Below are 27,899 nucleotides of genomic sequence, written 5' to 3'. Positions count from 1 at the left end.
GGGGCAGGGGTTTAGACCACACATGAGGAGGAATTTCTTCACGCTGAGGGTGGGGAGGCCCTGGCCCAGGTTGCCCAGAGCAGTGGTGGCTGCCCCATCCCTGGAGGGGTTCCAGGCCAGGTTGGATGGGGCTTGGAGCCCCTGATCCAGTGGGAGGTGTTCCTGCCCATGGCAGGGGGTGAGACTGGGTGGGCTTTAAGGTCCCTTCCAACCCAAACCATTCCATGACTATGACAGCCTAAGTAACTCGCACTGTCAGTTTCTCTGCTCCCAAGGCCGCCCCGGGCCGCCCTCACACCCCCACTTCCGGCACACTCCCGCCACCATGGCAACAGATGCCGCCGCCATTTGACCTGCTTGGCATGCACTTCCGGCGGAGGCACCACTTCCGCCTCGACCATTTCCGGCGCGTCCCGGGCGCCATGGCAACGGGTGCCGCGGCAATGGCTTCTCGGCGTCGCGGCCGCGAGGTGAGCGGGACCGTCCCGCCCCGAGGCCGTGGAGAGTGGGGCTGTGCGGGGCAGGGCCGGGGCCGGGGCCGGGGCCGGGGCCGGGGCCGGAGCTCCCGCTGCCCTGAGAGCCGCGGGGACACCGTGCGTGGGGTTCGGGGCTCCCACAGCCCCGAGGGCCCTGAGTGCCGGGTTCGGGGCTCCCACAGCCCTCAGGGCACCGTTTGCGGGGTTCCCAGGAGCTCACACTGCCTTCACACAAGGGCCCTTGTGGGGACAGGTTGTGGTTCTCCCTGGGGTTCCTCGTGCCCCGGAGGGACCAGTTTCTTGGGCTCCGAGGGCCTCGGAGTGTCGGTTGTGGGGTTTCTGGTGCCCTGAGGGCCCTGGAAGAAGCAGTTGGATGGTTCCTGGGGATTCCTGATACCCTGCAAGTGACTGGTTGCAGGATTCCCGGTGCCCTAAGAGCCCCATCAAGACGTGTTGCGGGGTTCCTGATGTTCTGAGGGTTCTGGAAGACAAGTTATGTTTCTGGTGCCCTTAGGGACCTGGCAGAACCACTTGCAGGGTGCTGAGGGAGCCCAGTACCCTTAGACCCCATCTGTGCCTCTGCGGCCAAGGTTGCTCCTTTTGGATGTGTGAGGAGGTGCACAGGGCATGGACGGAGAGGTTACGTGTGCGCGAACATGTGTTCGGTGGGTGTGAACACACAACAGGGGACATGAACACCCTGTTGTGTGGACAGGGAAAGGTTTGAGACATCTGGAGCTGAAATAAACCTGCTCTGTGGCAGAAGTCAAGGTCTGAAATCTTCATTATGGAGCAAAACATGAGAGGCTGAGTATGTGGAAAAGAGAGTCAAAAGGGGTACCTGTTGGTTCACTGGAGCGACTTGCTGCATCTGGACCTTGGTCTTGGAAGATGAAGTCTCTGCTGAGTGTGACTCTGTGTGGTGTGTGAGTGCTGGCAAGATTTTTCCTGTATCACTGATATGATCATGAATTCAACTGAAAAACCACACAGAATAGCTGGTTATATTTTCACCACTGATCCATGATTTCTTTTACAGAGAACCAATCTGTCTAAAGGACAAGGGCTTGAGAGGTCTCTCTTGGCCAGCAGACAGAAAGCCGACGAACTTCAAAAATACACTGATTTCCTAAAGCTCTACAGCCACTATCACAGCGTCCATGAGTGGCAGCATCGCAGTGATCAGAAATGGCTGCACAACACGGCACAGCGAAGGGTGGATGCAACAATGCAGGAACTCTTGGCAGGGACTGATGAGAGACGAAAAAGGTAGCGAACAAGAGGCTGATACCAATGTCTACCCTACTGTTTGCAGCTTAACTATGTGCTTAAGGGAATGATTATGGGAAAAACACTTGTCTTGAGTGCAGCTCTATGTGTTACACTCTGCATTGTGGCATGGTTTTCATAGAATCATAGAACTTCTTGGTTGGAAAAGACCTTTGACATCATCCAGTCCAACTGTACCTGTCCACTACTAAACCAGATCCCTGAACACCTCGTCTGCCTGTCTTTTAAACACCTCGAGGGATGGGGACTCCACCACCTCCCTGAGCAGCCTCTGCCAGTGCCTGAGAACCCTTTTGGTGAAGGAATATTTCCTCATGTCCAATCTGAACCTCCCCTGGCACAACTTAAGGCCATTTCCTCTCATCCTATCACTGTCACTTGGGAGAAAAGACCAACCCCCACCTCACCACAACCTCATTTGAGGCAGTTATAGGCAGCAATATGGTCTCCCCTCAGCCTCCTTTTCTCTAGGCTAAACAACCTTAGCTCCCTCAGCTGATCCTTATAACCCTTGTTCTCCAGCCCTTTTACCAGCTCCATTCCCTCCTCTGGATGCGCTCCAGCCCCTCAGTGTCCTTGGAGTGAGGGACCCAAAACTGAACCCAGAGTTTGAGGTGTGGCCTCACCAGTGCCGAGTCCAGGGGCACAATCACCTCCCTGCTCCTGCTGGCCACGCTGTTTCTGATACAGGCCAAGATGCCGTTGGCCACATGAGCCACTGCTGGCTCACGTTGAGCTGCTGTCAGCTAGCACCCCCAGATCCGTCTCTGCCAGGCATTTGTTATTCATCGTAAAAGAAGGCATGGGCATGCTTAATTGGTGGTGAAGCAGCCATGTAGAGCAAACAGCAGCATTTGGGGTCTCGTTACTAGTACTCATGAGTCACTAGAGATGGTCTCCAGTATGGTTTGATATTGTTTAGAGCCTTGTCTGCCAAACACAAGGTAAAAGTAGTATTATAGCGCTTTCTTTGCTTGATTTTTAAAGAGTGCTTTGACAAAAGTACCAGAAGCTCTGATTGTTGCCATAACTGAGGATTTAATCAAGTTAATATTTAGGCATGACAAGTAATAAGGGTTTAATTTCTCAGTTGCGCCTTCATGTTAAGTGACTTTGGAGCTGCAAAGGCCACTGGTTTGGTATCCAAATCTGATGTCTTCACAGGACAGGAATTGTACACCAGTTGCACAGGATCACTGAGGCTGGAAGGGATCTCTGGGGGTCACGTAGCCGGAACCCCTACAGTCACCTAGACCAGGCTGCCCAGGACTGTGTCCATTTGGGTTTTGCTTATCCCCACACAGAGAGATTCTGCCAGCTGTGTGGGAAGCACATTCCAGTATGTGACCACCCTCACAGTGAAAAAAGAAGCATTTTTCTGTGTTTGGGTGGAATGTCGCATGTTTTAATTTGTGCCCGTTGCCTTTTGATGTGTCACTGGACACTGCTCAGGAGAAGCTGCCTCTCTTTACTGCATTCCCTCCCTGCAGATATTTATGTACATTGATAAAAGCCCCTCCAAATCTTCTTTTCTCCAGGCTTAACTGTCCCAGATCTCACTATAGAGACATATCTAGGAGAGAATCTTCTTCCGGGAGAGGCACTGCAGTACTTTTATCACCTTGGTGGCCCTTCACTGGGCTTGCTCCGCTATGTCTGTGTCTTTTTCGTACTGGGGAGCCCAGAACTGGTCCCAGCACCCCCGGATGAGGTCTGATCTGTGCTGAGGGGAAGGATCTGCTTTGACCGCTGTCAGTGCTTTTCCTGGTGCAGCCCGAGGTGCTGTTGGCCTCCTTTGCCACGAGGGTGCATTGCTGGATCGTGTTCTGATCATTCTCTGCCAGCACCCTCAGGTCCTTTTCTGCAGAGCCACTTCCCATGCTATCTGCCCCCCTTACCAATGCATGGGCTTATTCCTCCCCACGTGCAGGATCTTTGTGGAATTTCCTGTGGTTTGTTCTTATTCAGCTGCTGAAGATTCTCCTGCTGTCTTTGCAGGGAGGCTTAGCTCAGAGCGTGGTGATGTGAGTGCAATTCTGTTTCCAGAATTAGGTGTTTGGCTTTGCTGCTGTGACTCCCACCAGCAGTGCTGGTGCAGGTCCATCACATTACTGCTCATGCAATGTCTGGGCATAGCTTTCCATAAAAGTGAGAGTAGTTTCCCAGAGGCCACTGTGGCATTCCGAATGGAATTAATGAGTTTCTGGATTTCTTAGCCTCATGTTTCTTACTACGGGGATTAATAGAGAGGTAAATGGTGGTGTGTTCAAAAATTGCCAATTTGACATTATTTCCTCATCAAAGATCACAGAATCCTAGAATCACTTGGTTGGAAAAGACCTTTAAGATCATCAAGTCCAACCATACCTGCCTACTACTGAACCAGATCTCTGAGCACCTCGTCTGCCTGTCTTTTAAACACTTCCAGGGATGTGGACGCCACCAGCTCCCTGGGCAGCCTCTGCCAGTGCTTGAGAACACTTACAGTGAAGAAATTTTTCCTAATACTCAGTTTGAACTTCCCCTGGCACAATTTGAGGCCATTCCCTCTCGTCCCATTGCCTGTCACTTGAGAGAAAAAACCAGCACCCACCTCACTATAACCTCCTTTCAGGCAGTTGTAGACAGTGATAAGGTCTCCCCTCAACTTCCTTTCCTGGAGGCTAAACAGCCCCTGCTCCCTCAGCCTCCCCGTAACCCTCGTTCTTCAGACCCTTCCCCAGATCTGTTCCCCTTCTATGGGTGCGCTCCAGCCCCTCAATATCCTTGTAGTGAAGGGCCCAGAACTGAACACAGTACTCGAGGTGCAGCCTCACCAGTACTGAGTCCAGGGACACAGTCACCTCCCTGCTCTGCTGGCCACACTGTTTCTGAATCAGGCCAGGATGCCGTTGGCTTTCTTGGCCACCTGGGCCACTGCTGGCTCATATTCAGCCTCTGTCAACCAACTCCCACAGGTCCTCCTCTGCCAAGCAGCTTTCCAGCCACTCTTCCCCAGGCCTTGAGTGTTGATGGGGGTTGTTGTGTCCCAAGGACATGGCACTTGGCCTTGCTGAAGCCCACGCCATTGGTCTCAGCCCATGGACGCAGCCTGTCCAGGTCCCTCTGCAGAGCCTCCCAGCCCTCGAGCAGATCAGCACTCCTGCCCAACCTGGTGTCATCTGCAAACTGACTGAGGGAGCACTCAATCCTCTGATCCAGATCATGGATAAAGACATTGAGCGGACCCAGCACTGAGCCCCGGGAACACCGCTTGTGTCTGCTCTCAAACTGGATTTAACTCCATTCACCACCTCTCTTTGGGACCAGCCATCCAGCCAGTTTTCAGGTTGAAGTGATTTACGGAGTGATGCTGAAGTAACAAAAGGTAGTTTGAGAGAAGATATAGTTGTAGATGTGTAGAGAAGAGTGGTAAATGCCAGGGTGGAATTACCCTGAAGAATAACAGTACTACAAGATTGAATTAATATCACCTGGTGACAAATGTAGTGTGGAAATTAGAAGAATTTGTTTAATGAGGGATTGAAGCATGTGACTGGGAAAAGCTGGCATGGATTCACTAGGGGCGGATCATGCTTGATAAAGCTGATTGTCTTCTACAACCCAGTTGGTTGATGTGGGATGAGCAGTAGATATTGTCTATCTGGACTTTGCCAAGGCTTTTCACATGGTTCCTCTCAGCCTCCTCCTAGAGAAACTGATGCGCTATGGCCCAGAGAAGTAGTCTGTGCAGTGGGCGAGGAAGTGGCTGACAGGTCATACCCAGAGGGTGGTGGTAAATAGTCCTTTCTCAGACTGGCAACCAGACACAAGCGGGGTCCCCCACGGATCAATATTGGGCACAACACCATTTAATATCTTCATAAGTGACTTGGCTATTGGGATCAAGAGCGCCATGATGAATTTTGCAGGTGACAGCAAGTTGAGTGGGGACGTTGACACTCTAGAGGGAAGAGCTACCCTCCAAGACCTGGACAGGCTGGAAGAGTGGGCTAGCAGGAACCTTTTGAAGTTCAATGGAGATAAAATGTGAGGTCTTGCACCCAGGAATGCACAACCCTGGAGTGCAGCTCAGACTGGGTTCCACTTGGCTGGAGAGCAGCTCTGTGGAAAAGGACCTGAGGGTCTTGGTGGACACAGGCTCAACATGAGTGAAGAGTGCACTGCAGCAGCAAGGGTGGCCAACAGGATGCTGGGGAGCATCAATAAGGGCATCACCAGCAGAGATAAAGAAGTCGTCATCCCACTCCACTTAGTTCTTGGCAGGCTACACCTGGAGTTCTGCATCCAGTTTTGGTCTCCTCAATACAAAAAAAGGTGGGGGCAGGCTGGAGAGGGTCCAGAGAAGGGCCACAAGGGTGATCGGAGGACCTGGGAACCTTCCATACGAGGTGAGGCTGAGAGAACTGGATTTGTTCAGCCCTGAGAGGAGAAGGCTTAGGGGAGACCTTATCACCACAACTGCAGCCCAGGCTGCTGGAGAGATATGGATTTGCTGGGTGGACGGTAAGGTGGATGAGAAACTGGTTGGATGGTCGTATTCAAAGAGTAGTGGTCAATGGCTCAGAGTCCAGATGGAGATCCATGATGAGTGGTGTTCCTCAGGGGTCCGTGCTGTGATCAGTGCTGTTTAATATCTTTATCAATGATATTGACAGTGAGATTGAGTGCACTCTCAGCAAGTTTGCGGATGACACCAAGCTGAGTGGTGTAGTTGCCACACCAAAAGGACGGGATGTCATCCAGAGGGAACTGGACAGGCTGGAGAAGTGGAGCTGTGAGAACCTCATGAGGTTCAACAAGGCCAAGTGCACGGTCCTGCACCTGGATTGGGGCAATCCCCGTTTTCAGTACACGATGGGGGATGATGTGATTGAGAGCAGCCCTGCAGACCAGAGGTGCTGGTCAATGAGAAGCTCGACATGAGCCAGCAGTGTGTGCTGGCAGCCCAGAAGGCCAACCGTGTCCTGGGCTGCATCAAAAGCAGTGTGGCCAGCAGGGTGAGGGAGTGGATTCTGCCCCTCTATTCCTGTCTTGTGGGACCTCATCTGGAGTCCTGTGTCCGGTTCTGGAATCCTCAACGTAAGAAGGCTATGGATCTGTTGGAAAGGGTCCAGAGGAGGCCACAAAGATGATTGGAGGGCTGGAGCACCTTCCCTATGAGGACACGCTGAGAGAGAGTTGGGCCTGTTCAGCCTGGAGAAGAGAAGGCTCAGAGGAGATCTTAGAATGACATGCCAGTACCTGAAGGGGGCCTACAGGAGGGCTGGAGAGGGACTATTCGTTAAGGCTTGTGGGGATAGGACCAGGGGGAATGGGTATGAACTGGAGAGGGGCAGATTTAGGCTGGATATTAGGAAGAATTGCTTCACCATGAGAGTGGGCACACCAGAAGAGGTCCCTGAGTTAAAATTTAATATTCCCTTGGATATTCCTTTCTTTGACATTTGCAAGAAGCATTGAAAGGAGCCAAATACGCATTTTGAGCTCATATTAACTTTATCACTCAACAGAAGCTTTTATTTAAATGTTTTCATTACAGGCTCCGTGAGCTTCTGGAGGCTGAGGAGAGTAGGTACTTCACTGAGATGGCATCACTTGAAGAAACAGTGCTGGAGAAACAAGAGAAGATGAGGATACGAGCGAAACTGCTGAAAGAGAAGAGAGAAAGGGAAAGACAACAACTGGCAGCTGAGAAACGAGAGCAGCAATTCAGGTATCTTTTAAAATAGAACTTGGGTTAAGTAAGTACAAAGAGGCAATTTAACAGGAAGGTGACAAAAATAAACTGAGGAAGGAAAGATGAGTGTGATTGAAATGATAGAACAAAACAAATGAAGGGGGTTTGGATAGAGGGGTGTGAGCTTTGCCAGAAGCTGAAAGGCCTCAGCTATATTGTGGTGCAGTGGATCAGAGAACGGGCTCTTTCTGAGCTTTGATGAAGGGTGCAGCCTTTTAAGACCAGGGATCTGAATCTCCAACACTGTAGTGCTCAGAAAAGAGGATGAGAATAATTTTCATTACTAGAGATGAAGTCAACAGATACAGAGAACTGTACTGTCTCTATTGTTTGATTTAAGTGTTAATATAGCATGAAAATGTTCTCCCAACCGTAGTGTGAAACTCCTTGTCCTGGGTGAGCACCCCTATGGCATATAGTTCTGTTTCAGCTTTCTGTTACTGTAGTGAAAAGGACTCATGGAAGGTTAATTTGGCCTGAATCATGCTTATTAACCTGCATTGAAGATCCTGGCACAGTTAAGATTGTATAAAAAAAGACAATGTTTTTATTTATTATGTAGTTCTCGTAGAATCATAATTGCTTGGTTGGAAAAGACCTTTGAAATCATCAAGCCCAACTGTACCTGTCCAATACTAAACCAGATCCCTGAGCACCTCATCTGCCTGTCTTTTAAACACCTCGAAGGATGGGGACTCCACCACCTCCCTGGGCAGCCTCTGTGAGTGCCTGAGAACCTTTTCAGTGAAAAATCCAACCTTTATGTGCCTGGGTGCAACTTGAGGCCATTTCCTCTTATCCTACCTCTTGTTGCTTGAGAGAAGAGACCAACACCTACCTCACTGCAATCTGCTTTCAGGTAGTTGTAGGCAGTGATGAGGTCTCTCCTCAGCCTCCTTTTCTCCAGGCTAAACAGCCCGAGCTCTCTCAGCCTCCTCTCATAACCTGTGTTCTCCAGCCCCTCCACCAGCTTCGTTCCCTTTCTCTGGAAGTGCTACACCTCCTCAATGTCTTTATAGCAGTGAGGGGCCCAAAACTGAACCCAGGATTTGAGGTGTGGCCGCACCAGTGCCAAGTCCAGAGGTGCAATCCCCTCCCTGCTCCTCCTGGTCGCACTGTTCCTGATCCAGACCAGGATGCTGTTGGCCGCCTTGGCCACCTGGGCCGCTGCTGGATCATGTTCAGCCACTGTCAACCAACACCATCTTTTTCAAGAGTACCAGCCACAGCTATGGTTTTACTCCAACCTGAAGTTCTGTGCTAAGTCTTCCTGGATACGGAGCTTGACAGTGTCTTTTGAAGTCATGAAGATTTGCAGGTGCTTATCAAGCCCTGAGGCCTTGGCATGAAATCAGACTTGTTCAGTTCTTGGAAATCTGGTTTTCTGAGGAAGGGATCAAAATAATACTAACGTAATTTAATTGTAACCATTTGAATTATCTCTTTCCACAGTGCTCCGGAAATCCACAGCACCTGCTTCTCAGTGCACAGAAGGTGGAGATAAAAATAAACACTTGTTTTCACTTGTGCATGAACTCTAATTAACTGATTTCACAGATAAATATTGGTTTATCAAATGTGGGGTTGTGGGGTTTGTGGACTAAGGCAGGCATTAAGGCAGTATACGTGCTTCTAATTTCACAGGCTGGCTTTAAAATCAATGCTCACAACTCAGAGTTCCTAGTTTGTCCTCTACTCATCACATGAAGTGGTTAAAATTCACTTTTATCATTGTTCAGAGAAGATGCTGCTGCAGTGCCTTTTGTTTTGTACTTGTAACTTGTCTAACTTGCCAAGGAGAAGAGATTCAGCTTGTGATTTAGACACCTAATGGTGGGTTTCTAAGTTTTGGTATCTTTATATACACTGAGGATCTGAAATCCTGTTCTACTTGGATGATCTTCATGGAGATCAGGACAGTTAAAGGCACCTAATGGCACCGTAAAGGAGGCATGTACTGGTCTGCAGCTGAACTGCTCCCCAGCCTCCACTGACCACATTGATGAGGTTCCTGTTGGAATTTAGATATTTAATGGCAAAATGAATCCCACCAGTGAACCTTATCTGGTGATATATACATGGACTACCATGCTTGCAGCTGCCTGCCTTAATGTCTGAGGTCCTTTTTCTTTCCTGTACAGCTCTGTTGATTTGTGGTTCACTCACTCTCACAGGACCTCTCTCATCATGCTTCTACTTTTCCCATTCTGCTCTTAGATTAAAAAGTGTTGTCCCATTAAAAAGCATTGCTGGAGCTTTACTAGGTGATAGTCTGCTGGCTACAGTATGTCAGAGGATTTAGAGGCAGTGAAATCATCTTTCTTCACAGCTGTTGTGAGTGGCAACCTCTGAGTACCTTTGCAAATGAATCTTCATCGTACAGTGCAGAGTCCTTCTCTGTGCCTGTCCTGTTGTGATGGAAATATGTTACTGTAGTCAGTTCCTCACTCTGTTCCTCTAGCTCTGCCTCTTTCTACTTTTAAATTAAGGGCCCTATTAAAACTAAACAACTTTATAGCACCAGCTGACAACAGTTCAGCTGTCTGTTGATCTCCCCTTCAAAAACCAGGTAGCTTACTTCATGTTTATGCTTAATAATATTTTAATGCCTTTTATTATCTGTGTTTCTCCAGTGAGAAAGGAAGTCTGCACTGTTGTGATTGATTATGATTAGATTAGTAACTTCTGGATCTGGATCTGAACATATTTCTCTGTTTAAGTAGACCCAAATCGTTTTTTGCCTGCTATTAGCTGTTGTTCATCCTCTTAAACCATCCTGGTCTATGCAGAGATCTGAGAGCAGGCTTTGCTGCTCAGGAGACCAACACTTAATTTAAGATCCACAACCAGAAACCTGTGACTATGTCACAACCTCCCCTCTAGGGCACTGGTCTCCAAAACGCTTTGATTGTGCACTCCTATCAGTAAAAAAAAGTTTAACACTCGCTCTCAAGATGTTTACTTATTTATAAATTAAATACCTATGCTAACTTAGCATTATATTATGTCCACTATAAAACGTATGCAAAAACAGAAGTTCAAAGAAGGTGAGGTAAAGACGAAATAAGCACAGTTTTTATTTTATGTGTTATTTATTAATGGTAGAATCCAAATTTCCTTCCTGCATCCCAGTGCATTGTCTTCCAGTACCTGAAGGTGGCCGACAAGAAAGCTGAGAAGGGATTTTTTATGAGGGCATGAAGTGATGTGGCAGTGGGTAATGGCTTTAAATTGGAAGGGTGAAGATTTAGATCAGACATCAGGAAGAAATTCTTCATGCTGGGGGTGGGAAGGCCCTGGCCCAGGTTGCCCAGAGGAGTGAAGATGTTCAGGGCCAGGTTGGATGGGGCTTTGAGCAACCGGATCCAGTGGGAGGTGACCCTGCCCATGGCAGGGGGGGTGGAACTGGATGGGCTTTCAGGTCCCTTCCAAACCAAACAACATTGTGAATCTGTGATTTTATGATTATGATACTTGCACACCCCCCTTTGGAGGCAGTTGCTCTGGGGCACAATGCTACATCCCTGGGAGGTTGTTTCAGGAACAAGTGGATAGACATGTGGTTTTCTATTTCTCTTTGCTATAAGTTTACAACTATTGTGAATGTCTTTCTGAAACCTAGTAAAGACTTGTTTAATTTCTCTCAACTTTAGGCAAAATGCTAAACATTTTTGCGGGTACAGTTTCTCAACCCTGAGGTACAGAATCATGGAGTGGCTTGGTCTCCAAGCCCCATCCAACCTGGCCTTGAACTCCTCCAGGGATGGGGCAGCCACCACTGCTCTGGGCAACCTGGGCCAGGGCCTCCCCACCCTCACAGGAGAATATTTCTTCCTAAGTTCTCATCTCAATTTCCCATCTTTCAGCTGAAAACCTTTCTCCGCTCATCCTATCCCTGCACTCCCTGACCAAGAGCCCCTCCCCAGATTTATAGAAGCGCAAGTAGTGTACAGTGCTCCCGTACATTACTCCAGGGTACTAAATGCAGCTCTGTTACCAGCCGTGTGGGCTGGACTTGGAGGTGTAGCCTGAGGGTTTGGGTTTAATAGCTTCTCAGTAGTGATGTTAGCCAGGGAGAGTCCTTTGTTGGAAGGTGACAGAGGGTGCAGTCCTTGGACCACCAGAGTCCCTTTGGAATTAATTTTCATGAAGGGCTACAACTAATATGAAAAGTTACTTAGCTGTCTTCAGCCCGAGGGCCTGTTCATCATTGGTGTCTTTAAAGAAAATGGCAATGTCTTACCATTTGCATAAAGCACATTATATCCTCTTTCTTGGGATAACATCAGAAGCATCCACACAGAGAATGTTGTTTTCACAGCAACTTTGTACTGTGGCTGCAAAATGAATAAATAACTGGGAGAGGGGGATAAATGCAGTTTCTGTCTCTGGGAAGTGGCTACGCGCAGGCACAATTTTAGTGTTAAGAGGCTTAGGATAGCAAAGCAAGGAAGAAAAACAGCCATCTGGGGGAGCAGATGTTTATAGGTTGCTGTGAAAGCTGCTTTGAAGGAATTATTTTGATGAAATCAAGCAATTACAGGGTTATTTTCTATTAAAATTCTAACCATGCTGAAATTTTATTTAACTTCTCTGCCCCTCTGAGAATTCAATTAAATTCAGATTAGTTTATAATCATGAAAAAGAATAAGTAATTCTTTATTCCTTCACTGTTGAGAGAACTTTGAACCTGTTGTGTTAAGGGAATACAGTTATTTCTAGTGGTGTAAGATGTCAAATCTTAATAAAGGCATATTTCACAGAATGATTTGGATTGGAAGGGACCATGAAGGTCATCCAGTCTGCGCCTGCCCTGCAGTGAGTAGGGACACCTTCAACTTGATCATGTTGCTCAGAGCCCTATCCAACCTGACTTTGAACCTGGTCACCATGCCCCAAAGCCTGTTCCCCAGTGTACATCTCCATGGATCCACTCAAAGATCCATCCCAACCTCAGAGTAGAAACAACTGAAGAAGGCATACGTCCCTCAGACCATCTAAAAATACCTCTATCATGAATACTAATTAGCACTGTAGTCTGTAATCACAACTGGCAGAAGTTGGAAGGTAGATCCCAGTGTTAAAATGTAGAAAATGAGTAATGATGTAGTGTGTTTGTTCACCTGCTTGAGGGCAGGAGCACCTCGTGGAGCATGCTCTGGCTCACGACACATATGCTGCTATGCTGTATTCTGCTTTCATTGTTGGGACAACCAGTGGAGGTTCCAGTCTCATACAAGGAAGTTAATTTAGGTTGGATATTAGGAAAAATGTCTTTGCTGAAAGAGTGGTGAAGCACTGTAAGAGGCTGGCCAGTGAGATGGTGGTGTCTCCATCCCTGGAAGTGTTTAAAAGATGAGTAGATGTTGTACTTGAGGACATGGTCTGGTGGCGGGCTTGGCAGGGCTGGATCGACGGTTGGACTCGATGATCTTTAAGGTCTTTTTCAACCTAAACCATTCTATGTGACTTGGTGTTGATGAAAGGGGTCTAACAGGTTACTGTTGTTTCTCCTCAGTCAGGAACAGTTAAGAGGTGAGAAATGCCTTCTGGATATCGAGTAGAATGAGACTTTCTTTTTTACTGGCACTGCTTTCCCTTTTATTGTTTGTGTATAGTGTGTGGCACCTTTCACTACAGCCTCCATAGCATTAGGTGTTTCATGAGTAGAGGATGAGGAGAGAGATGCTTTTGGCCCCTGAAGTGTACAGCTGCAATGTGAGGCAGCAAACAGGGAGACAGTCTGGCAAGGCCTCTGCTTCTGCATGAAATTACAGGTCAAGCATTGTGTCCTTTGGCTGTGCCTCGCTCCTGCAGCACCAAGGGAGAGCAAGGTGTAGCAATCCTTCCCCTCTGCAGCCACAGCTCCAATTTTCCACTGCTTTGCTGTAAGTTCGACTGGTTGGGTGGCTCTCACTGCAGCACTGAGAACAGGGTCAGGCTGGCTTTCGGCACTGTCACTTCTTCTGTCTGTCAGCAGCTTGTTCAGCCGGTTCTGAGCTGGAGGAGAGCTATTCCAGGAAATGGTCTTTGCAGTTTTATAAGCCCTAAGTAATATTTATCAGGCTGGCTTAGCATGGAGTTCTGTTGGTAAAGCTTTGGAAGATCTTATAAGCCTACACATAATTATTACACACTGGTAATTGCCTCAATCACATATTAATGATACCAGTAGCTGCACTCATGTGGTGCTTGTTGGGAGGAGATGGGCAGGAGGTGGTGAGGGAGCAGTGTCAGGTAAAGAAGCAATTATTCTATAGCATAATCTTGCTAGTTTTAGGGCAGAAATGAGTTACAGACCACCCATCGCATCCTGTGTTGATTAACTCTTTCCCTGTTTGCATCATTGCCAGTTTATATAGCTACTGACCTCAGGGAGAGGCTAAATTTGCATCATTTCTGTAGCCTGCATGGAGCTGAGAACCTGTGGCCCCTGATGGAAAATAACACTCCTGTTAATTCTGTACCTGAAACCCAGATCGGGGAATATATGACGTGTGACACAAAATACTGAGACTGTGCCTGCAACTCTTTTTATTTCATAGAATTACAGAATGGTTTGGGTTGGAAGGGACCTCAAAGCCCATCCAGTTCCACCCCCTGCCATGGGCAGGGACACCTCCCACTGGATCAGGGGCTCCAAGCCCCATCCAACCTGGCCCTGAACCCCTCCAGGGATGGGGCAGCAACCACTGCTCTGGGCAACCTGGGCCAGGGCCTCCCTACCCTCATCGCGAAGAATTTTTTTGTAATGCCTGATCTAAATCTTCCCTTTCCAATTTAAAGCCAACAAATTAAGAAAATGCGATCACCTTCAGAACAGTTCCCTTCTGAGCTGACAAACGATTGCATCCAGTGCTGCCAATGTCCGAAGCAATTCCACAGATCACTTTCTGAATAGCTGTTGAGGATCTCTGTAATTTTTTCTTTCACTTCTTCTACTGACAACAGGCAGGTTCCTTTCAGCACAGACTGGATCTTTAGGATCTCTTCACTATCAGCCTCAGTCAATAATTAGAAGTTTTCATTGGGGTTTCTTCAGTTTCACAAGAAAAGTGATGTTCACTCGCTGTTCACTTTTGCACAGTGACATTTTCTGACCCAGGGTTAGGAAATGTCTCTAGTTTAACACGTGTCCACTCATACTGAGTGAAGCAATCGAGCTGAGTCTTGTTTCACTGTTACAGGTCAGAACATGTTCTATAACCATCTTTCTGTCTTTCCCCTCCCACTTTTGGTTCCCAAGCCAGAGTTAGTGGGGGATTTTGCTGGACTTTGCAGAGGTGGGCTTAGATGGACAGAGCAGCTATTGGACTTAGGAATGATTTCGAAAAGTGAAGACAGATCCTTAGCAGAGACACAGAACATGAAAGAGCAAACCACCAAATATATACTTTTACAGTTGGCAAACTTAATTTTGCTTTTAAATAAAAAACCTCAAATCCTAGGCAATGGAATTAATTCGTATCTTGTTTCATTGCTGTAGTTACGAAAATGAAATCCTGATGTGGAGTCTGATAGTGCTATGAGGTAGATGCTTGATGAAAATGTAATATTTTTGTTACACAGGATTGCCAGTGTTGTACAAAGTAATTGTATTTCACATTGTATGGTAAGTACTGCTGCTGTGCCAAGTTTCAAGATTCAGTCAGTGATATCATGGAATCGTAGAACTGCTTAGTTGAAAAAGAGCTTTGAAATCATTGAGCCCAACTGTATCTGTCCACTACTGAACCAGATCCCTGAGCAGTTCATCTACCCATCTTTTAAAACAGTCCAGGATGAAGACTCCACCACCTCCTGGGCAGCCTCTGCCAGTGCCTGAGAACCTTCTTGGTGAAGAAATTTTTCCTGATATCTAATCTGAACCTGCCTTGGTGCAGCTTGAGGCCATTTCCTCTCGTCCCATCACCTGTCGTTTGAGAGAAGAGACTAACACTCACCTCACTAAAACCTCCTTTCAGACAGTTGTAGACAGTGAGAAGGTCTCCACTCAGCTAAACAGGCTAAACAACCCCAGGTCCCTCAGCCACCTCTCATAAGACTTGTTATCCAGCCTCTTCACCAGCTGCATTGCCATTCTTTTATGATCATTTTATCATCTTCTCATATCAGCTACGAACTCCTAAATAGCATTGCAATAACGTGGAGAAGATGGTTCCATTTTTTTGTGTTTGTCACAAAAAGCTTCTTTAGAGCTTTTTGATCTTTACACTTGTAGATCTTCATTGTTGTCTGCTCATTCCACATCTTGATTTTGTGAAAGTCTACATCCTTATAGAACAGGATTTAAATGTTTGTATATTGCTTAAATTAAACAGTTTGCTAGCACGTGTTGATCTCAGTAGTGCTTTGTAAAAGTAAAAGGAGACTTTCTAAATAGCGGCATGTTCTTCAACTGAAGATAAATATCTGCTTACTGAAGTGCAGTGAGTAAATGAGTATTGAAAGCTGTGCTACCTGTTTGACTTTTTATCTTCTCCAAATTATCCTACTAAACTTCGTTAAACAAAATAATAAATTTCTAGTGTTTCCTGTTCAGCTGTGCAGCCTAGATTTCAGAGAGTTGGAGTTGTTCAGCCTGGAGAAGGCTCTGGGAAGACCTTAGAGTAGTTTCCAGTACTCAAAGGGGCTCCGGGAAAACTGGGAAGGGACTTACAGGGGCACGGCGTGATAGGACAAGGGGGAATGGCTTTAAGTTGGAAGGGGGATAAATTAGATCAGACATTAGGAAGAAATTCTTCATGCTGAGGGTGGAGAGGCCCTGGCCCAGGCTGCCCAGTAAAGTTGTGGCTGCCCCTTCCCTGGAGGTGTTTAACACCAGTTGGATGGGGCTTGGAGCCCCTGATCTAGTGGGAGGTGTCCCTGCCCATGGCAGAGGAACTGGATGGGCTTTGAGGTCCCTTCCAATCCAAAACATTCTGTGATTCTATGAACTTGTCATCCTGAGGTGCAGTCCTCTGAGTAGTTATGAGCTGGGAGTCTCCATCTATCATGCACCTCCAGACCTTTAGTTTGAAACTGTTTTCTTAACTTCTTTGTTGCCTTTAAGGGAACAATGCGAGGAGCTTCGTATACAGTTGATGAAACAGCATCAGATGGAATTGTGTGAAGATCGGCTGGCCCAGCTAGCTCTGAAGGAGGAACTGAAAAAGCAACAGAAGAAGGAGGAGCAGATGTTTGCAGAGCTCTGGAAAGAGGATAGGCTGGCAAAGGAAAAGCGGGAGGTGGCAGCCATGCAGAAATTCACAGAACAGAACCGGGAAATCCTGAATACACTCAGTTCTCAGGTAGCGATGCTGAATGTTCACAAAGAAGAGGCAAAGCGCTTGAAGGAGGAAGAGGCTCGATTGTTGGTAATTTACATATCATTCTCCATTCAGCATATTCTGTAAGGCCCTCCTAATGATAGGCTTACTAGACATTTAGATTAATCCATGCCTTTTTTTGTATCTTCACTGATTCCATTAGTATCCGAGACTGTCCTATTATGCTAAGCCTCTTTTCCAGAGCAGTGGCAAATGCATTCATGTTTACAGAGGGAAATGCATCTTTTGAAACTTAGCATTGTAAAGGATCTGGGCATTCAAAGCCTCTCAGAGTCTTTGTGGGAAATGGAAATGTTTTTAAGCTTTTCTCAGACATCTTTGCAACTTTCTGATTCCGAGTTTCCTCTGTGATAGATAGAGAGTCTTGCTTCCCAGCTGTAAAGCGGAACACCAGATCCCAGGCCATGATAGCTGCTTAACCATCACAAGATGTCACTTACTGTTTAACCAGCATGGAAGGTGCCCTGGGAGGAAGCACCGAGCCCAGAGGGGTAGGCAAGCCAGGAGCTGGAGGTGACAGCAGGGTTGGTGTGTTATCTCTCCCAACAGGAGACCCACATTTCCAAAGGAATGGAGCAAAGCAAGACTGTTGACAGTAACTGAGATCTTCTAACAGTTCAGGCAGGTCTGTAGTGATGGGTCCTTGAGCAACCTGATCCAGTGGGTGGTGTCCCTGCTCATGGCAGGGGTTTGGAACTGGGTGATCTTTAAGGTCCCTTCCAACCCAAACCATTCCTTGATTCTGTGATTCCATGAAGTCCAGGATGAAGCCAGGAAGCCAGGTCAGCAGGTCTGGGTCAGAAACAACCTCAGGTGCAGGCTTACCTGCAGTGTAGCTCACGTAGGCACCCAGGGTGAGAATCAGCCTAACTACAGCTCCCAAGTGACTCCTCTCAGCCCTTTCTTGCACCACTCTTTCCCAGCTCTCTGATCCAAGGCTCATGTCGGAGCTGCCTGTGAGCACAAGCAGCCAGGCCCCTGGGGGAGAGGTTGCAGAGCCTGTTGTTGCACTCAGGTCCCTGACACATATGAGAAGAGACGTGTTTATGTGAAAATTTCCAACTGCTTATGCCACAACTGCGGGAATTTCAGAATCTACATGCTTTTTTTGAACAAACTAGCAAACAGTGCCTAAATGCTCCCATCTAATAGTGCTGGCAGCCGCTGGGTGTCACATCATGGGAGGCATTTGGATACCTTGGCGCAGCGCTTCTGGCCACCAACTCTCTTTTTTTCCTCTGTCCTTGACTGGTGTAGACTTGCTGTAGTTGTGCTGTCTTTAACGGATCTTGCTAGCTGTCACAGTTTAGCCCTGGCCTGGCCAGTTTCAGCAGCTAAAACCGAGCAGTTGGGCTCCCAATTCCTTTCCCCATTCCCAGAGAAAAAGGAAAGGGAAATTAGAGGAAAAGACTTGCAGGTTGGAAACTAAAACTGTGGCTTTAATGAAATAGTAATAATAATAAAATGATAAGAAGATAATCAAATATGTACAAATATATGGAGTCGTGTCCCCAGCCCTCCATGACTGTGCACCACCACAGATGCTGCAGAGCAGACATGAGGGAAAGGGCCCGAGGTGAGCAGGGAGCTGAGCTCAGAACTGGATCCAGGAACGCACAGATCCGGGATCAAAGGCAAACAGACAGACAAGGTCCTCACTGGACACTGGCTGTCGAAGAAGAGAGAGCAAGACCCTCATGATCTCGCAGTTTCATCCCAAGTATGAGGTGTATGGGCTGGAATCCTCTGTTGGTCAGGTTGGGGTCACCTCTCCCGTCTGCCCCTCCCTGCTGGTGTGACCTTTTTCCCCCCTTTCCCTTACGGCTCCTCCTGGTCCAGGACGGCCTTGGTTTGTGTAGGGATGAGCACAAGCCCGGGCCTTTCTGCATCCCAGTGCCCGTGTGGTCGCTGCTGGAGAGGAGCCTGTCTGGAACACAGGCATTAACTCTCAGAAAATGCAGCTACTCAGACAAGACTGAGCTGAAGTCACAAACTGATTCTGCTTTAGCTCAAACCACAACACTAGCTGTTAATGTTCACTGAGTTATGGGAGACTGTTTGTTCAGATTTGATTCTCATTTTGCCACTATTTAATGATCACTCAGGGTACTCTTAGGCACTGGAAACTGGCGTTGGCAAGACATACACTCTACTACTTTTTGAAAATAATGATAATAATAAATCTAAAGCTGTGAAAATGCTGACTGTAAAAGAGTGGAGCCCTTATTCCTAGCTAGGCTGTAATATTTCAGTTATGTAAAAACATGCAGAATAAAATTATGTTCTTTCAACAACCTTTAAGGTGCTGCCAAACCTCCCAGGCAAAGAACACTTCTATTTAACAGGCCCTTTCAGAAAAATGCTATTGGAGTAGAAGACTTTGTAGCTTCCCTCGAGGACAGCTGCCTTGGGCTCTGTCAAGGAGATAAATTTCTGGTGAAGTGGTTTAGCCTCTGGAAAAAAGCTTTCTTCAAAGGGTCCATAAAGGAGAGTTTGCTGTGTTGAAAACAGGATGTAATCCTTTTTCAGCAGAAAAGGGATGTGGCAGATGGCCTCATTACAAGTTTCTCAGCACAGAGTTGGTAGCCTCTAATGATCAGGGGTTCCATCTGGGTGAAGGACACGCTATGGACAGCTAGTTGTCTCTGTGTATAATGGTTTATTGTGGTTGTTGCAATGGAAATAGTTTATTTAGTGAAGCAAAACTTTTGTACCTGTGCCACAATAGACTGTATGTGTGAATCAGGATGTCTCAGGCTGGATGACAAAACAGAAATAGCAGTTTGCATTACCTACATGAGCTGCCTTCCCCCCCCCCCCCTTTCTTTTCTCTCCCTTAAAGAGTTGTGATTTCTTGAGAAGGTGATGAAATGAAGTTATTCTAGATATAGTCTCTCACGTGCCAGATGAGTTTCTGTTGTCACACTTCGGTCCTGCTTTGCAGATGGATTGTTGGTAACAAGTTCTTTGTACATTTGCAATGTTTTGTTACTCCATTGTATAAACTTCCATAGAATAAGCACCATGGATCCTATCCTTGGCTACTCTCACACAACCTCACTCACATCAAAACTCAGCCTAAGACATGTGCCAGCTTGCCCAGTCAACTGCTAACTGTTAATATTTCTACTTTCTTCTGTGTTTCCTGCTGAAGTTTTTTTTGATTACTTGTTCTGTGGCTCGAATCATAGAATCATGGAATAGTTTGAGTTGGGAGTGACCTTAAAGTCCATCCAGTTCTAACCCCCTGCAATGGGCAGGGACACCTCCCACTGGATCAGGGGCTCCAAGCCCCATCCAGCTCCTCCAGGGATGGGGCAGCCACCACTGCTCTGGGCAACCTGGGCCAGGGCCTCCCCACCCTCAGCATGAAGAATTTCTTCCTAAGATCTAATCTAAATCTTCCCCCTTCCAATTTAAAGCCATCCCCCCTCATCCTATCATTTCAGGTGCTTGGAGAAAGCCCCTCCCCAGCTTTCCTGGAGCCCCATTCAGTACTGGAAGCAGCTCTAAGGTATCCCCAAAGCCTTTTTTTCTCCAGGCTGAACAATCCCAACTCTCTCAGCCTGTCCTCTTAGAAGAGGTGCTCCAACCCTCAGATCACCTTCATAGCCTCCTCTGGACCCATTCCAACAGTTCCATCTCCTTTTTCTGCTGGGGATTTCAGAACTGGACACAGGACTCCAGGTGGGGTCTCCCCAGAGTGGAGTAGAGGGCCAGAATCCCCTCCCTCCCTGCTGGCCACACTGCTTTGGATGCAGCTCAGGATACGGTTGGTTTCTGGACTGTGAGTGCACGTTGCTGGCTTATGTGGAGTTTCTCACCCCCAGCACCCCAAGTCCTTCCCTTCAGGGCTGCTCCCAATCACGTCATCTTCCACCATGTATTGAAACAGCGGAATGCCTTGACCCTGGTGCAGAACCTTGCACAACCTTTTTGATTGTTTCTTTCTTAAGAACTGATCTTTACTGCCCATTTTTCCATTCTTTCCAATATAAAGTGGACTGCTTTGAGGACATGGAGATTCAATAACTGCCTATCAGAATATAAGGATCCAATTGTTTACTTTGTGCACCCTTATGTCCAACCAGGGATACAGTGCTCTGAACATCCAGCACAGACACAGGACAGATATTACATGCAGAAACAAGAGGAACACATGGCTTTGTCATTGGTTAGTGGTTGTGGCTGCACGTGAAGACTTGGATGTAGATCATATGTGCTGCAATGGTATCTAAAGATCGTCTCTAAAGAGACGATTCTGTCCACTGCTTGAAACATTTGGAGTACATGAGGCATTCCAGTGTTTTGGTATTGAAGTGCACGTAATAATTAAAGAGAAAATCCTGAATTCTCATGCATGATATGCTAAAATGTTTATGCTTTAATGAGTCTAAAGGATTACACTAATTCTCTAATGTCAGAAAGAAAGGCTTTAAATATTTATCTTCACTCTTCAGTGTTCCAATTAAACTAATTCTTGCCACCACTTGGTTTGAAGTCGTGTAATGATTTTACAACCTGGGTATTTTTTACCATTGTAGGAAGAACAGAAGCAACTGCTTAAGCTGGAACATGAACAACTTAAGATGGAGAAACGACAGAAGCAGAAGGAATGTAGGGATACGTTGCTTAGTGCAGCACAGGAAAAACAGAAGCGTCTTAATGAAGAAAAACAAGGTGAACTTGCCCTGGAGATGAAGATATTAGAAAAATGCCTTCAGGAACCCCAGGAATGCACCAAGGAGAAAACAAAAAGAAAAGTAAGGGCTAAAGGTGATCGTTGTGAAGTTGTGAGGCAACATCTAGACTAATTTTGTGGCCCTCAGTGAACTGCACAGTGTAAATGGGATCAGACACAAGCCCTTTTCTCTGAACAAGTTGATTCTTTTCTTGCACAGTTTGTTGATTCTGCTCTTGCCAGTGCTCAGCTTCTCTGAAGAAGCCCATTATCTGTTAAAACCACAGTGAGTCCTTTAAAGTATGCTTTGCAATCAGCAAGGCCACCAGGCTAGACAAAAGAAGGGGGCTCTCAGGAAATCCTGGGATCTTGTCCCTCTGTGCTGATTTCACTGTATAAATCACCTGAGCTTTTTCATCTTTATACTGCAAGGACGTAATGGAGGTTAGAAAAATGTTTTATATTTCATGGACCTGAGCTATTAAATATTTGTAACTGCGGAGGAAAGTAAATATTTAACTTATTCTAACTCATTAATACTAAGAAACGGCTTTAAATCTTTAATAGATGCTCATATAGATGCAAAAGCTCACGTTAAATATATTGGAGGTGCCATGAAACAATGGATGTATCTGTCACTTCCTGAATTTAAAACAAATAGATTGTCCAACTTCAGGGTTAAAATGGATCTCAAGGTAATAAGAAAGAGCAAGGAGCTGCATTCATTACTCGGCTCAAAGTATTTAGAAGCTCCAAAAGATCCACGTCCTCCCTGTGCTGGAAGAAGATTCTGCACAGCTTTTCCCCATAACAGCACTTGGGATTGAGCTCTAGGCTCCCAGTTCTCACATCGTCTGCAAACAACCACTTCTCTTCATATTTTAAATGTTTTTTTTGAACTAATTTACTCAGATTTCCAAATGTCCATGTGTTTGCAGCAAGAGCTGATGAAGGAACAACAGACTTACCTGGCATACCTGGCACAGCAGCTGGAGGAGGAGAAACAGCGAGAAAAAGAAGTGGACAAGGTCTTCAGTGAAGACATTGAGAAGGTTTGGGCCAAGAAGGCTGAGCAAATGCGATTAGAAGAGGAGGGCAGAAGGCTTCTAATGAAAGATGTCCTGACTACAAGACAAATGCAGATTGAGGAGAAGTGTAAGTAAGAACAGCTCGCTTTCTGCACCAAACCTACTGCATGAGTGCAAGACTTGGCAAAGGCAGAGGGAGAACAACCTGCTGCCTTTGGGAAGACGATCTGGTCCAGCACACACAGGGTGTATGGTTGAGTGGAGAACAATGCTGCTGTCCCTGAATCCACTTCTGAAACTTTACTCCTACAGGCATTCCTTACGCTAATTTCCCTTTGCTGTCACCAGGGCAAAGCCTGGTAATGTATGGATTGCATAAGCAAGCACTCATTATTAATTATATTGTTATTATTAATTATTTTATTATTATTATGAAGTTCTGAATGTGAAATCTTTTGTGTTCTGAGTGGATGAAAAACAAATAAGCTGAGAATACACTCACTATTGTTCATGTGCCTCTTCAGAAGCAACAAAACTCAGGCTTGCTATTTAGGCTACTTGGCTTGAGTACAGCCTCACTGTCTATTCAAGCTTAGCAGTGCCGTTACCTTCAAAATGCGTTTTTGTTTTGGTTTTGCAGTGAAGAGAAATGCAAAGGAGCAGGAAGAACTCGCTCAAGAGAGGAAGTTATTAGAGGAGGCAGCCACAGAATTAGAACTTGTGGAAGAAGAGAGATCTGCAAGGTATTTTTCTGCTATGTCATTGGTTCATTTCATTGCAGATCAATGTTTTAAACTTGGTGTCACGGTTTAGCCCCAGCCCAGCCCATTTTGGCAGCTAAAATTGAGCAGCTGGGCTCCCAATTCCCTGCCTTCCTCCCACCCCTGAGAAAAAGGAAATGAGAGGAACAGACCTGCAGGTTGGAAAATAAAATTATAGTTTTAATTAAATAATAATAATTATTATTATGAAAATAATAAGGAAGTAATAAAATATATAAAATATATGGAAGCCCCCAATCACGACTGTGCACCACCGCAGATGCTGCAGAGCAGACACGAGGGATAGGGTCTGAGGTGAGCAGGGAGCTGAGCTCAGAACTGGATCCAGGAACACACGGATCTGGGATCAGGGGCAAACAGACAGACGAGGTCCTCACTGGATATCAGCCATCGAAGAAGAGAGAGAGACCCTCGTGATCCCTTGTTTTCATCCCGAGTATGAGGTGTATGGGCTGGAATCCTCTGTTGGTCAGGTTGGGGTCACCTCTCCTGCCCGCCTCTCCCTGCAGGTGTGACCCTTTTCCCCCCTTTCCCTTACGGCTCCTCCTGGTCCAGGACAGCCTTGGTTTGTGTAGGGATGAGCACAAGCCCGGGCCTTTCTGCATCCCAGTGCCCGTGTGGTCGCTGCTGGAGAGGAGCCTGTCTGGAACACAGGCATTAACTCTCAGAAAATGCAGCTACTCAGACGAGACTGAGCTGAAGTCACAAACTGATTCTGCTTTAGCTCAAACCACAACAGCTGGGAGCAGGGTAATCCTCATTTTCAGATAACTCTAAGAGCACTGGGTGGGCTTTCTTCTGTTCAGAGAGACTTTGCCCCAAACTGGTCAATAGGAGCCCTGCTATATTGGAATTGGTACCAAATCACTAATTCTGATCTCATGATACAAATAGTTGTGTTTTGTTAATGAAAGACTTTGTTTTCATCTTTTTGGACCATCATGTGACTTGCATCCATTGCGTTTATTAAACACACCCACTCATACTGTGAGCTGTTACTAGGAGTTGCAGAGGTTTGGGGAGGAGGGTTAATGAAAGGTTAGTTTGTTCCTTACCTGGGAGAACGAGTGTGTTCAGGCTTATTGTTGAACTCCACCCACACACATCCCTTAAGCAATCACTCCATCAGCCGCCGGAATACCAGGCTGCTGCACGTAACCCCAGCTGCACGGGTTCTCCATGCCTTGCAGTCCCTCAGGGTGAGCAGGTAGTTAAACGCAGTACCTGAAATGTTCCTCTGGGTGTCATGCAAAGCCTGGGGCAAAGGGCCTAATTTCACTTCTTGTTTCCCTTTTGTATTTCTGCCCTTTCTCCACCCCTGCCTGTGCGAGCTAACCGAGTAGCTCCTTCCACAGCGAGTATCTGTTGTGTTCTCTGATGGCTTTGATTGGTACGAACCTCCTGGCTGAGGCACAGATCTCACCCTTCTGAAGGAAACATGCTGGGCTTGGTTATGCATATGCTTCACTAAAGGCGGCATTTGGTATCCTCTGAAGTTCTGGTTGGTTCAACTCTGCTGCGTTAGCCTGCATCTCGAATCCTTTGTTCAGTTTTGGGCCCCTCACTACAAGAACATGGAGGTACTGGAGGACATCCAGAGGAGAGCAATGGAGCTGGGGAAGGGTCTGAAGAACAAACCCAATGACAGGCACCTGAGGGACCTAAGGTTGTTTAGCCTCAAGAAAAGGAGGCTGAGGGGAGACCTTATCACCATCTACAACTGCCTGAAAGGCGGTTTTAGTAAGGTGGGTAGTGGTCTCTTCTCCCAAGTGACAGGCAATAGGATGAGATGAATGGCCTCAAGTTGCACCAGGGGAGGTTTAGACTGGATATTAGGAAAAATTCCTTCACTTCTCAGGCACTGGCAGAGGCTGCCCAGAGAGGTGGGAGGGTCATCATCCCTGGAGGAATTTCAAAGATGAGTAGATGAGGTGCTCAGGGATCTGGTTTCCTAGTGGACAGGTACAGTTGGACTCAATGATCTCAAAGGTCTTCTCCAACTATACAATTCTATGATTCTAGGTCTTGACTGGATTGTTGGCATTGTACATCCCTGTGTGAGCTGTTGTGGCTCTTGATCCAGAAGTGCCTGAACACAGAGGCAAACTTCACTGCTGCTCCAGAGGGCAGTGAAAATACATGGGTCTCGAGGTAGAATGGAAAATTATTTCTTCTGACAAACGCATGTGAGAAGACCAGTAAAAAGCCACAGCAGGAGCCTGCACCTTGCCTTTTCTGCTGGCAGTCACTGTTGGTACCGTCAGAACGAGGAAGCAGAGACAGAATGCAAGGCCCTTTGCTGCTCAGAAAGGATGAAGACCAACGCTCTGTCCTCTCACCACTGCCCTGAGGGGCAGGGAAGGCATGCAGATCACAAGGGGTTGTTCCCCGGCTGGTTTATTTGTTGAGGACTGATTTTGCAATCTGCTTTATAGGATCCAACGGGGTGCAATTCATTCTCTGAGGAATGAAAGCTTATAATGCTGCATTTTGTTAATAGAGTGGTAGTTATTCTTAGTACCTAATAAGAGTTTTGAATGGTTCTTTAGTCTCAGATTAAATAATAATAATAATAATAATAATAATAATAATGGTTTATTTTTTACCCACACTTCATTTCCAGAAAAGCAAAGGAAGGAAGAGAATACCAAGAGCAACTCAGGGCTCAAATTGCTGATCGACAGCAGGCCCGCGAGGCTGAGGAAGAAGAGAAGCAGCAAGAACATGAATCACGTCTAGCAGAAGAGAGAGCATACCAAGAGAGGGTACGGGACATGCTATCAAGGCCTTGTGAAAAATTAGCAAAGACGCATCCTTTGAGAAGAAAACTAATGTGTAACTTTCAAGATCATTTACAATGATTTTTTTAGCTCATTTGGTTGCCTTAAAAAACATTTTCTAAGGATGCTTGTAACTAACTTGAGTTAGCAGACTCCTCTCCTGGCAAATACAAGAAACGTGGTATTTTAAAGGTTATTTTTTTTCTTGTATTGGATTTTCTTTGACAAAATGACTGATCCAAATCTAAATGTTTGACATTTTAAATACAAGGAGACTATGTGTTCTCTGCTGTACACCAATGTGTCCTTATGGCATGAACGAAGTGCAAGCAGTCCTTTAAAATCTGCATAAAGAAAACTTTGTAGAAGTGTTTCAGCAAACTGCTATTAAAACATCTTTCAGACTGCACATATTTGCAAAACCTTTTTTTTTATATTTAGACAAAAAGTACTTGGTGATTCATCTTCATTTCCCTTGTTAAGTGTAGGACTATGAATCTATTTTACTGTGGGCTGGACAGTTCAGAGCTGATATTGCTGTATGTACGTTCTCACAGCTGTTGAACGATCTGTGGAGAACTAGAGTCCCAAAGCTCATCCACGAGACAACTGCTTGGACAGAATTAATGGTGGAGGACTGAAGTCATCCTTTTCTTGCAAAAAGGGTGATTATTAATAATTTTGATGGCAACTATGCCTTGGATTACCACCAACGCCATAGTCTGAATGCACAGAGTGGGAAGGTAGAGCACCAACAACACTGGAAGACAGAGCAACACAGCTCATGGCTGGATGTCAGCAGGAATGTCTTGGAAAGGGTTCAGCAGAGAGAAGGGATGCGGCCTCACTGGCCTCTCAGCTCCTCCTTTAATGGCTGGATGTCCCTTTAGGCAGGAGGAGCAGTTAGTGACACAAGGAGAAGAGGTAGGAGCAATCGCCCAATCCCCACAGCACTGCCCTCTACCTGCTTCCTGGTGTGTATTCCATTAGTTTTCCCCCTGTGCTTTTGAGAGTACAGAATGCATGTATGATCTCACATCCTTTCTTGCTTACAGATTTCGTGGCATTCAGAAATGTTTTATCTTCTTTCTCATATTTTTCCACTTGAACCTTTGCTGCTGCTCATCTGCAGATGTTTCTCCTTCTTCAGCTTTTCAGCTCCTACCATCTCTCCTCCAGCCCCTGCTTTCCAACCCTTTTCTTCTCCAACTTCCATCTCTCACTAAGCGCTTTGCTGCCTTCTTCCTCTTCCCTATCTCCCCTTTTCAGCTTCGCTCCCTGTTGGCAAGTACCAGGACTCTTATGCTTTTGTTGTGTGGGAGCGTGAATGGATGCAGAGAAGCTGATGAATGGCTGGGACCGGAGTCCCATCTCCCAGACCTCTTGGAATGAATCAGGAATAAACTGCTGGCACAGTTGCCTCATCTTCTTGGTTAAAAGCAGACACCACGTTGACGAACGGTTTTTGTCTGTGGAGAAAGCCACACAGCTGTTTGCAAAGGCCACGTAGAGAAATATTGATCTGAAACACAGAGTCATAGAATCATTAAGGTTGGAGAAGACCTCTAAGCCCATCCAGTCCAACTGTCAGCCCAACCCCACTGTGCCTACTAAACCATGTCCCAAAGTGCCACAGCTACAGGTTTTTTAACCCCTCCAGGGATGGAGACTCCATCACTGCCTTTGCCAGTGCTTCAGCACTAAAGATAAAGAATTTTTTCCTAATATCCAGTCTAAACTTTCCCTAGTGCAACCTGAGGCTGTTTCCTCCTGTCCTATCACTTACTGCTTGG

The 27,899-nt window shown here is 46.5% G+C and overlaps 1 protein-coding gene across 1 annotated transcript; it reads left to right on the top strand.

The window, feature by feature from the left end:
• The first annotated feature begins 403 nt into the window (after window positions 1-403).
• On the top strand, window positions 404-27,616 carry CFAP53 (cilia and flagella associated protein 53). The gene is made up of 8 exons (XM_054053672.1): window positions 404-470; window positions 1,516-1,745; window positions 7,309-7,482; window positions 16,559-16,862; window positions 21,380-21,598; window positions 22,455-22,671; window positions 23,185-23,287; window positions 25,950-27,616. Exons 1-8 carry the CDS (start codon window positions 423-425, stop codon window positions 26,185-26,187), a joined length of 1,533 nt encoding a protein of 510 aa, XP_053909647.1. The 5' UTR covers window positions 404-422; the 3' UTR covers window positions 26,188-27,616.
• Window positions 27,617-27,899: the final 283 nt, after the last annotated feature.

Source organism: Cuculus canorus, chromosome Z, assembly GCF_017976375.1.
Source record: "Cuculus canorus isolate bCucCan1 chromosome Z, bCucCan1.pri, whole genome shotgun sequence".
NCBI classification, from domain to species: Eukaryota; Metazoa; Chordata; class Aves; order Cuculiformes; family Cuculidae; genus Cuculus; species Cuculus canorus.
The sequence above is the reverse complement of the archived record's forward strand: the minus strand, read 5'-3'. Positions and strand labels throughout refer to the sequence as shown.

Coding starts and splice junctions, on each gene's coding strand:
- CFAP53 (XM_054053672.1), top strand. CDS start 423: ATGGCAACGGGTGCCGCGGCAATGGCTTCTCGGCGTCGCGGCCGCGAG. Junction 471..1,515: donor CTCGGCGTCGCGGCCGCGAG/GTGAGCGGGACC, acceptor TTTCTTTTACAG/AGAACCAATCTGTCTAAAGG. Junction 7,483..16,558: donor AAACGAGAGCAGCAATTCAG/GTATCTTTTAAA, acceptor GTTGCCTTTAAG/GGAACAATGCGAGGAGCTTC.